The sequence below is a fragment of the Pongo pygmaeus genome, chromosome 15 (genome assembly GCF_028885625.2).
Source record: "Pongo pygmaeus isolate AG05252 chromosome 15, NHGRI_mPonPyg2-v2.0_pri, whole genome shotgun sequence".
Lineage (NCBI taxonomy): Eukaryota > Metazoa > Chordata > Mammalia > Primates > Hominidae > Pongo > Pongo pygmaeus.
This window is the reverse complement of record NC_072388.2, coordinates 59,640,252-59,652,305: the sequence shown is the minus strand read 5'-3', so window position 1 is coordinate 59,652,305 and position 12,054 is coordinate 59,640,252. Positions and strand designations below refer to the sequence as shown.

The window sequence follows — 12,054 nt, the reverse complement described above, 5'->3', positions numbered from 1 at the left end:
ATAATCTAGAAAATTTCAATCAGCAGTTAAGTTTTCCCACTGCTTGCTCCCATTGGCACAGAATGAAACATGTTTACGTATTGTTTTGAGCACACCAGAAGAGTACTGCCAGTACAATTTGAGTTATAATTATTTACTAATGATACCCTGTGAATGAGAAATTCACATATATTCTTCATCTATTTCTCTAGTTTAACTAACTTCGTCGTGAAAAGATCTCAGTAACAATCACTTAAAAATCTCAAGGCAGTATTCTTTTGGTTTTATCCCTTATCAAAGTTTTATAAAAGAACAAAAATATAGTTCTTGGGAGAGCAATGCCTCCCAAGACCTTATGTCATCCACTCCCAAAAATACATAATTGAAATTATCTTGAAAGTGCCTGTGGCCACATTTTAGAAACAAATAAGGTGTAGCTACAAAAAAAACTGTACTACTCTTAACTTCATCATGTCACATAGTTTCAACGCAGATATTGGAAAACGGAAACAAGATGATTTGTTTTGTTTTGTTTTGTTGAGACAGAGTCTCACTATGTTGACCAGGCTGGTCTTGAACTCCTGGCGTCAAGCAATCCTTCCAACTCAACCTCCCAAAGTGCTAGGATTATAGGCATGAGCTACCACACATGGCTGAGATAATTGATGTATTCTCTATTTGCCTCTAGAGAAATTAAACTAGTTCCCTTTGTAGGAAAATAGAATATAAAATGGAAATTTTGTTACCATAAGGAAAGGAAAGGAGAGAGCACTAGAAGCTAGAAGTTTTGGGTTGAGGGAAAGACCATTGTAAAGGGATAACTGGAGCTTATTAGATGTACTCTTCTGGCAACGACACGGACAACTGTTAGGATGAATGTGAAAATATTACAGCTTTACAAAACTGATACCTTATCTTCATACCTTATGAACAGCACCTCAAATCATTCTTTGAAAAGTCAATTCACAAAGCAACTTCTTCAGTTCCTTTCTAAATGTTTCTAAAAATTTAGTTAGGTAAAAATATATTTTTCGGTCTACAGTAATAAGAAAAGCAATAAGAAAGCAGATAGCTTCAGATAATAATTCCAGAAAAGAAAGTTAACTTCTGATACAAGAAATCAATTTAGGATTTACTTTGACACATATCTTAAGTATAAGGCCACAATATATCAACAAAGAGAAAGCTTGATCTAATCCTGGCTCTAATAACTAAAGTCCTCTGTATAGAATTTAATCCCTTTGTCAAGGTAGAAGACTGAAGAGAAGGCAAGTATGAGTTACACATTCTATTTTGGTAGATAAATAGTTCCTGGACCAAAAAAACAAATTATTTAGCAATTCTGATATCACTACTAATTATCTAAATTCCTTCACTATTTAGCCACAGATAGCTAAAAGAAACTGTTACAGCCAAGATCTACTGTTTGAAGTGTATACATGTTTATTTGTAATCATAACAATTTGCCTTTTTAACTGTTGTAGATATAAAATGTATGTACAGTCTTTATGGACAAAGACAAAAGCCTACTTCTAGGATCTTGGAACTAATTATATTCTAAATATTCAACGCTTGATGAAAGCCCTACCACTGCCACCACCACCAACAGACACACACACAAACACACAAAAAGTGCTCTCCCTCCCTTCAAATCAGATGTTAAGTATGAAAAACTTGGGAAAAGTACGAACACCAAGGTTATACCTTATCTAAAGGACACATCCTACATTTAAAACTCCAACCCATAGAGGTAAAGGCAGAAAGAAACACAAAAAGGGCTCCAAACGGTGTTGCCCAAGTTTATTTAATTTAATAACTTACTGGGAAAAAATAGACAATTAGGCTAAACTTACTTTACAGGGAATTCTAACCCTTATTTAAATCTTCATGTTCTCAGAAGTACCACCACCATAGAAGATTAAAAAAGAAAGATGAGGACGATATTCCGTGAAACAGATCCAATAAAATCAGCAATAATTAAGCACTAAATGCAAGAGGAAATAAATTATTAAAAAAAAAAAAAAACAGCCAAGCCTCCACTGCTAGGGAGGAGCAAAGATTGGGTGCCAATGGAGGAGGGGTAGAAAACCTACTGCCCACATTCCTAGTCCTACATTGAAACAGGAAAAAGAAACCAACCACTGAGGAAAGGCAGGAAACCAACTCATACCTAGGGTCCTACACTGATGCAAAGCACAATTCTAGGCGAGAGGCAGGAAACAGCCCTGTGCCCAAGATTCCCCACCTGCAACAAAACAAGACAAACTTCAGTTGCGAGCCTGGGGAGGGACAGAAAAGCCACCTGTACCCTGAAGTAATAGATACAAATTGTTGGCCTCTGGGAAAGAAATAGGAACACTAAGAAAGCACCATCCTGATCCTCAGGCACACACATCCTCCTATAACTAAGGTTGGAAAAGGAGAAGCAAGAAAACCCTTCTTCCCACTATAAGACTTATTCTAAGTAAAAAGCAAGGGCAATCTAATATAGGGGAGCAACACCAAGAGAGAAGCCCTCTGTGGCTCAGGCTTACAGAGCCTGTTGAAAACTAGAGGGTAGAACAAGAAAACCTAGAAAACTCCTTCCAGCACTCCAGGCCTCACACTAAAAGCAAGGTGGCAATAAATTGTGACTAGATGAATTTGAAGCCTGTGGTACATTGATAGGAACTGGAGCAACAAAAAACCAAAACCAAGATCAAAATACAGAATATTCAACTCTCGACACTAATGGCCTAGCAGAAAAAGGCATGTAAATATTTCTGTGCATAAATATTATTTATTTCAGTCTCTACTATTCTGTCATACACAATGTCAAATATTCAAATAATAACTAAAACAAACAGGAAAACAACAAATGTATCATGAGGACACAAAACAGTCAACTGAATCAAACCCAAAGATAAAACAAGGAGTTAAGAAAATACTATAATTAATAAGTTAAAGGATCTAATGGAAAAGGTGGGTAATATGTATGAACAGGTAGGGAATTTAAGAAGTGAAAATCATTTTTAAAAAGTGAATGAAAATACTAGATATAAAAATTGCAATATTAAAAAGAATTCCTTTGATGGCCTTATCAGCAGAATGGGCAAAATAGAAGAATAAGTGAACTTGAAGATAGGACAAGAGAAATTATCCTAACCTTTAAAACAAACTTTTAAAAAAAAATTTTAAAGCACAAAACAGAGCATACAAGAGGTGTAAGTAAAAAGATAATCAAAAGGTATGACACTGTAAGATTTATGGGACTAATACCTTTTTTTAAAAAATTAGTCTAAAACCAAGTATTATTACTAAGTTTTATAACTCACATTTTGTTTTCTACATAATTTAAGAAACTAACACATTTAAAAAAATAATTTGTTAATAATCTTGGACACACAATATATAAAGATGTAATTCTGTGGCATCCACAACTAAAAGGAGTGAGGACAGAACTGTTTAAAAGCAGAGTTTTTGTATGTTACTGAAGTTAAGCTTGTATAAATTCAGAGTGCTACAACTTAGGATAATAAATGTAATCATCATAATGACAAAAGAATAGCTCAAGAATATACACAATAGAGGATAAGCAAAGAATTTCAATGTGGCACTAAAACACAAAGAAAACAGTTATGGGATGTCGGAGGAGCCAAGATGGCCGAATAGGAACAGCTCCTGTATACATCTCCCAGCGTGAGCGACGCAGAAGACGGCTGATTTCTGCATTTCCATCTGAGGTACCGGGTTCATCTCACTACGGAGTGCCAGACAGTGGGCGCAGGTCAGTGGGTGAGCGCACCGTGCCCCAGCCGAAGCAGGGGCGAGGCACTGCCTCACTCGGGAAGCGCAAGGGGTCAGGGAGTTCCCTTTCCAGGGGTGACAGAAGGCACCTGGAAAATCGGGCCACTCCCACCCGAATACTGTGCTTTTCCGACGGGCTTAGGAAACGGTGCACAAGGAGATTATTGCCCGCACCTGGCTCAGAGGGTCCTACGCCCACGGAGACTCACTGATAGCTAGCACAGCAGTCTGAGATCAAACAGCAAGGCGGCAGCGAGGCTGGGGGAGGGGCGCCCGCCATTGTCCAGGCTCGCTTAGGTAAACAAAGCAGCTGGGAAGCTCGAACTGGGTGGAGCCCACCACAGCTCAACGAGGCCTGCCTGCCTCTGTAGGCTCCACCTCTGGGGGCAGGGCACAGACAAACAAAAAGACAGCAGTAACCTCTGCAGACTTAAATGTCCCTGTCTCACAGCTTTGAGGAGAGCAGTGGTTCTCCCAGCACGCAGCTGGAGATCTGAGAACGGGCTGACTGCCTCCTCAAGTGGGTCCCTGACCCCTGACCCCTGAGCAGCCTAACTGGGAGGCACCCCCCAGCAGGGGCAGACTGACACCTCACACGGCCGGCCGGCCGGGTACTCCAAAAGACCTGCAGCTGAGGGTCCTCTCTGTCAGAAGGAAAACTAACAAACAGAAAGGACATCCACACCAAAAACCCACCTATACATTACCATCATCAAAGACCAAAAGTAGATAACACCACAAAGATGGGGAAAAAACAGGGCAGAAAAACTGGAAACTCTAAAAAGCAGAGTGCCTCTCCTCCTCCAAAGGAACGCAGTTCCTCACCAGCAAAGGAACAAAGCTGGATGGAGAATGACTTTGACGAGCTGAGAGAAGAAGGCTTCAGACGATCAAATTACTCCGAGCTATGGGAGGATATTCAAACCAAAGGCAAAGAAGTTGAAAACTTTGAAAGAAATTTAGAAGAATGTATAACTAGAATAACCAATACAGAGAAGTGCTTAAAGGAGCTGATGGAGCTGAAAACCAAGGCTCCAGAACTACGTGAAGAATGCAGAAGCCTCAGGAGCCAATGCGATCAAATGGAAGAAAGGGTATCAACGATGGAAGATGAAATGAATGCAATGAAGTGAGAAGGGAAGTTTAGAGAAAAAAGAATAAAAAGAAATGAGCAAAGCCTCCAAGAAATGTGGGACTATGTGAAAAGACCAAATCTACGTCTGACTGGTGTACCTGAAAGTGACGGGAAGAATGGAACCAAGTTGGAAAACACTCTGCAGGATATTATCCAGGAGAACTTCCCCAATCTAGCAAGGCAGGCCAACATTCAGATTCAGGAAATACAGAGAACGCCACAAAGACACTCCTTGAGAAGAGCAACTCCAAGACACATAATTGTCAGATTCACCAAAGTTGAAATGAAAGAAAAAATGTTAAGGGCAGCCAGAGAGAAAGGTCGGGTTACCCACAAAGGGAAGCACATCAGACTAACAGTGGATCTCTCGGCAGAAACCCTACAAGCCAGAAGAGAGTGGGGGCCAATATTCAACATTCTTAAAGAAAAGAATTTTCAACCCAGAATTTCATATCCAGCCAAACTAAGCTTCATAAGTGAAGGAGAAATAAAATACTTTACAGACAAGCAAATGCTGAGAGATTTTGTCACCACCAGGCCTGCCCTAAAAGAGCTCCTGAAGGAAGCGCTAAACGTGGAAAGGCACAACTGGTACCAGCCGCTGCAAAATCATGCCAAAATGTAAAGACCATCGAGACTAGGAAGACACTGCATCAACTAACGAGCAAAATAACCAGCTAACATCATAATGACAGGATCAAATTCACACATAACAATATTAACTTTAAATGTAAATGGACTAAATGCTCCAATTAAAAGACACAGACTGGCAAATTGGATAAAGACCCAAGACCCATCAGTGTGCTGTATTCAGGAAACCCATCTCATGTGCAGAGACACACATAGGCTCAAAATAAAGGGATGGAGGAAGATCTACCAAGCAAATGGAAAACAAAAAAAGGCAGGGGTTGCAATCCTAGTCTCAGAAAAAACAGACTTTAAACCAACAAAGATCAAAAGAGACAAAGAAGGCCATTACAGAATGGTAAAGGGATCAATTCAACAAGAAGAACTAACTATCCTAAATATATATGCACCCAATATAGGAGCACCCAGATTCATAAAGCAAGTCCTGAGTGACCTACAAAGAGACTTAGACTCCCACACATTAATAATAGGAGAATTTAACACCCCACTGTCAACATCAGACAGATCAACGAGACAGAAAGTCAACAAGGATATCCAGGAATTGAACTCAGCTCTGCACCAAATGGACCTAATAGACATCTACAGAACTCTCCACCCCAAATCAACAGAATATACATTTTTTTCAGCACCACACCACACCTATTCCAAAATTGACCACATACTTGGAAGTAAAGCTCTCCTCAGTAAATGTAAAAGAACAGAAATTATAACAAACTATCTCTCAGATCACAGTGCAATCAAGCTAGAACTCAGGATTAAGAATCTCACTCAAAACCGCTCAACTACATGGAAACTGAACAACCTGCTCCTGAATGATGACTGGGTACATAACGAAATGAAGGCAGAAATAAAGATGTTCTTTGAAACCAACAAGAACCAAGACACAACATACCAGAATCTCTGGGACACATTCAAAGCGGTGTGTAGAGGGAAATTTATAGCACTAAATGCCCACAAGAGAAAGCAGGAAAGATCCAAAATTGACACCCTGACATCACAATTAAAAGAACTAGAAAAGCAAGAGCAAACACATTCAAAAGCTAGCAGGAAGGCAAGAAATAACTAAGATCAGAGCAGAACTGAAGGAAATAAAGGCACAAAAAACCCTTCAAAAAATCAATGAATCCAGGAGCTGGTTTTTTGAAACGATCAACAAAATTGATAGACCGCTAGCAAGATTAATAAAGAAAAAAAGAAGAATCAAATAGATGCAATAAAAAATGATAAAAGGGATATCACCACCGATCCCACAGAAATACAAACTACCATCAGAGAATACTACAAACACCTCTACGCAAATAAGCTAGAAAATCTAGAAGAAATGGATAAATTCCTCAACACATACACCCTCCCAAGACTAAACCAGGAAGAAGTTGAATCTCTGAATAGACCAATAACAGGAGCTGAAATTGTGGCAATAATCAATAGCTTACCAACCAAAAAAAGTCCAGGACCAGATGGATTCACAGCCGAATGCTACCAGAGGTACAAGGAGGAACTGATACCATTCCTTCTGAAACTATTCCAATCAATAGAAAAAGAGGGAATCCTCCCTAACTCATTTTATGAGGCCAGCATCATCCTGATACCAAAGCCGGGCAGAGATACAACCAAAAAAGAGAATTTTAGACCAATATCCTTGATGAACATTGATGCAAAAATCCTCAATAAAATACTGGCAAACCGAATCCAGCAGCACATCAAAAAGCTTATCCACCATGATCAAGTGGGCTTCATCCCTGGGATGCAAGGCTGGTTCAACATACGCAAATCAATAAATGTAATCCAGCATATAAACAGAACCAAAGACAAAAACCACATGATTATCTCAATAGATGCAGAAAAGGCCTTTGACAAAATTCAACAACTCTTCATGCTAAAAACTCTCAATAAATTAGGTATAGATGGGATGTACCTCAAAATAATAAGAGCTATCTACGACAAACCCACAGCCAATATCATACTGAATGGGCAAAAACTGGAAGCATTCCCTTTGAAAACTGGCACAAGACAGGGATGCCCTCTTTCACCACTTCTATTCAACATAGTGTTGGAAGTTCTGGCCAGGGAAATCAGGCAGGAGAAGGAAATAAAGGGCATTCAATTAGGAAAAGAGGAAGTCAAATTGTCCCTGTTTGCAGATGACATGACTGTATATCTAGAAAACCCCATTGTCTCGGCCCAAAATCTCCTTAAGCTGATAAGCAACTTCAGCAAAGTCTCAGGATACAAAATCAATGTACAAAAATCACAAGCATTCTTATACACCAATAACAGACAAACAGAGAGCCAAATCATGAGTGAACTCCCATTCACAATTGCTTCAAAGAGAATAAAATACCTAGGAATCCAACTTAGAAGGGATGTGAAGGACCTCTTCAAGGAGAACTACAAACCACTGCTCAAGGAAATAAAAGAGGATACAAACAAATGGAAGAACATTCCATGCTCATGGGTAGGAAAAATCAATATCGTGAAAATGGCCATACTGCCCAAGGTAATTTACAGATTGAATGCCATCCCCATCACGCTACCCATGACTTTCTTCACAGAATTGGAAAAAACTACTTCAAAGTTCATATGGAACTGAAAAAGAGCCCGCATCACCAAGTCAATCCTAAGCCAAAAGAACAAAGCTGGAGGCATCACACTACCTGACTTCAAACTATACTACAAGGCTACAGTAACCAAAACAGCATGGTAGTGGTACCAAAACAGAGATATAGATCAATGGAACAGAACAGAGCCCTCAGAAATAACGCCACATATCTACAACTATCTGATCTTTGACAAACCTGACAAAAACAGGAAATGGGGAAAGGATTCCCTATTTAATAAATGGTGCTGGGAAAACTGGCTAGCCATATGTAGAAAGCTGAAACTGGATCCCTTCCTTACACCTTATACAAAAATCAATTCAAGATGGATTAAAGACTTAAACATTAGACCTAAAACCATAAAAACTCTAGAAGAAAACCTAGGCATTACCATTCAGGACATAGGCATGGGCAAGGACTTCATGTCTAAAACACCAAAAGCAATGGCAACAAAAGCCAAAATTGACAAATGGGATCTAATTAAACTAAAGAGCTTCTGCACAGCAAAAGAAACTACCATCAGAGTGAACAGGCAACCTACAGAATGGGAGAAAATTTTCACAACCTACTCATCTGACAAAGGGCTTATATCCAGAATCTACAATGAACTCCAACAAATTTACAAGAAAAAAACAAACAACCCCATCAAAAAGTGGGCAAAGGACATGAACAGACACTTCTCAAAAGAAGACATTTATGTAGCCAAAAAACACATGAAAAAATGCTCACCATCACTGGCCATCAGAGAAATGCAAATCAAAACCACAATGAGATACCATCTCACACCAGTTAGAATGGCAATCATTAAAAAGTCAGGAAACAACAGGTGCTGGAGAGGATGTGGAGAAATAGGAGCACTATTACACGGTTGGTGGGACGGTAAACTAGTTCAACCATTGTGGAAGTCAGTGTGGCGATTCCTCAGGGATCTAGAACTAGAAATACCATTTGACCCAGCCATCCCATTACTGGGTATATACCCAAAGGACTATAAATCATGCTGCTATAAAGACACATGCACACGTATGTTTATTGCGGCATTATTCACAATAGCAAAGACTTGGAGCCAACCCAAATGTCCAACAATGATAGACTGGATTAAGAAAATGTGGCACATATACACTATGGAATACTATGCATCCATAAAAAATGATGAGTTCATGTCCTTTGTAGGGACATGGATGAAATTGGAAATCATCATTCTCAGTAAACTATCGCAAGAACCAAAAACCAAAGACTGCATATTCTCACTCATAGGTGGGAACTGAACAATGAGAACACATGGACACAGGAAGGGGAACATCACACTTTGGGGACTGTTGTGGGGTGGGGGGAGGGGGGAGGGATAGCATTGGGAGATATACCTAATGCTAGATGATGAGTTGGTGGGTGCAGCACACCAGCATGGCACATGTATACATATGTAACTAACTTGCACATTGGGCACATGTACCATAAAACCTAAAGTATAATAATAATAAATTAAATTAAAATAAAATAAAATAAAAGCAAAAGAAAAAAAAAGAAAACAGTTATGTAGGAAATAAGGGAGAAAAAGCTCTAAGGCACATGTAAAACAAATAAAAAATGATGGAAGACCATCCTTATCAGTAATACCTTTAAATGTAGCTTAATTAAACCCTCCAATCAAAAGATAGAGATTGGTGGAATACATAAAAAATAAATAAAACCATGATCCAACTATATGTTATCTACAAGAAACTAACTTTGGATTCAAAATCACAAATAGGTTAAAGGTAAAAGAATGAAAAAGGCTATTCCATGCAAATAGTAACAAAAACAGAACAGAGGTAAATACTAATATGAGGCAAAATAGGCTTTCAACTTAAAGTGTTCATAAGACAAAAGAACATAACATATTAGTTAAAATATTTACTTACCTAATAACAGATCATCAAAACATATGAACCAAAGGGAGAGTTTTACAATAGTAGTTAAAGTCTTCAATACTCTCCTCTCAATAATGGATAGAAAAACTAGACAAAAGATAAATAAAACAGAGGACTTGAACAATAGAATAAACCAACTAGACTGAAAAAACATATATGGAACACTATACTCAACTACAAGAAAATACACTGCACATTCCTCTAAAGTGCACATGGAACATTTTCCAGGACAGGCCATATTGTAGGCCATCATTTAAGTGTTAATAAATTTTAAAAAAATTGATATCATACAAAGTATCTTCCCCAATCAGGATGAGATTAGGAATCAATAATGGAAGAAAAACTAGAAAATTCACAAATTTGTAGAAATTATACAATACACTATTAAATAACCAATGTTTCAAAAAAATCACAAGGAAAATTAGAAAATAGTTGGAAATGAATAAAAACAAGAACAAGGCATACCAAAACTTATGGGACACAGCGAATGAGTACTAAGAGGAAAATTTATAGCTATGAGTGCTAACATTAAAAAACAAGAAAAATCTGACCAAGCACAGTGTCTCACACCTGTAATCCCAGCACTTTGGGAGGCCAAGGTGGGCAGATCACTTGAGGTCAGGAGTTCGAGACCAGACTGGCCAACATGGTGAATCCCTGTCTCTACTAAAACTACAAAAAATTAGCCAGGAAGGGTGGTGCATGCTTGTAATTCCAGCTACTCAGGAGGCTGAGGCAGGAGAATCACTTGAACATGGGAGACGGAGGTTGCAGTTAGCTGAATCATGCCACTGCACTCTGGCCTGGGCAACAGAGCAGGACTTCATCTCAAAAAAAAACTAAACAAAACAAGAAAAGTTTTAAATTAACAATCTAACATTACACTTAAGGAACTAGAAAGAGAAGAACAAACTAAACCTAAAACTAGCAGAAAAAATAAAATAATAAAGATTAAAGCAGAAATAAACAAAATAGAGAAGAGAAAAATAAATAAATTGAGGTGATTCTGTCAAAAAGATCAACAAAATTACCAGATCTTTAGCTAAACAGACTAAGAAAAAATGAGAGAAGACTTAAATTAGTAAAATCAGAAATGCTAAATAGACTAAGAAAAAAGGAGAGAAGACTTAAATTAGTAAAATCAGAAATGAAAGTGGAGCCATTATTACCAATTCTAAAGAAATTAAAATGATTATAGGATTATATGAGAGAACTATGAGCAAATTGGGTAACCTAGATGAAACATTTAAAGAAGAACTATCACCAATCCTTCTCAAATGTTTCCAAAAAAGTGAAGAGGAAGAAACACTCCCTAACTCATTCTATACGCTGTGTGATGGTTAATACTGAATGTCAACTTGATTGGATTGAAGGATGCAAAGTATTGTTCCTGGGTGTGTCTGTGAGGGTGTTGCCAAAGGAGAGTAACATGAGTCAGTGAGCTGGGAGAGGCAGACCCATCCTCAATCTGGGTGGGCACCATCTAATCAGCTGCCAGTGTGGCTAGAATAAAGCAGGCAAAAGAAGGTGGAAAGAGCAGACTTGCTGAGTCTTCCAGACTTCATCTTTCTCCCATGCTGGATGCTTCCTGTCCTCAAACACTGGACTCCAAGTTCTTCGATTTGTGGACTCTCGGACTTACACCAGTGGTTTGCCAGGGGCGCTCAAGCCTTCAGCCACAGACTGAAGGCTGCTCTGTCAGCTTCCCTACTTTTGAGATTTTGGGACTCGGACTGGCTTCCTTCCTTGCTCCTTAGCTTGCAGATGGTATATTGTGGGGCTTCACCTTGTGATCGTGTGAGTCAATACTCCTTAATAAACCCCCCTTCATATATACATCTATCCTATTAGTTCTATCCCTCTAGAGAACCCTGACTATACATTCTGTTATAAAAGCCAGACAGAGACTACAAGAAAACTAAAAGCCAGTATCTCAGATGAAGAGATACAATCAACAACATACCAAGAAGATTTTACATCATGAGTATGTGAAATTTAT

General features: G+C 38.6%; 1 protein-coding gene across 3 annotated transcripts in view; it reads right to left on the bottom strand.

The window, feature by feature from the left end:
- MNAT1 (MNAT1 component of CDK activating kinase) overlaps positions 1-12,054 on the bottom strand; it is a 236,227-nt gene that overhangs the window by 72,799 nt on the left and 151,374 nt on the right. The window contains exon 8 of one of the 3 annotated variants that reach the window (XM_054449241.2): positions 10,047-10,142. The exons of the other annotated variants lie outside the window; for them this stretch is intronic. Coding sequence (XP_054305216.1) covers positions 10,124-10,142 — 19 coding nt within the window. The 3' untranslated portion in view covers positions 10,047-10,123. Of the gene's footprint in view, positions 1-10,046; positions 10,143-12,054 lie in introns of those variants that run through there. 3 annotated transcript variants of the gene reach the window in all.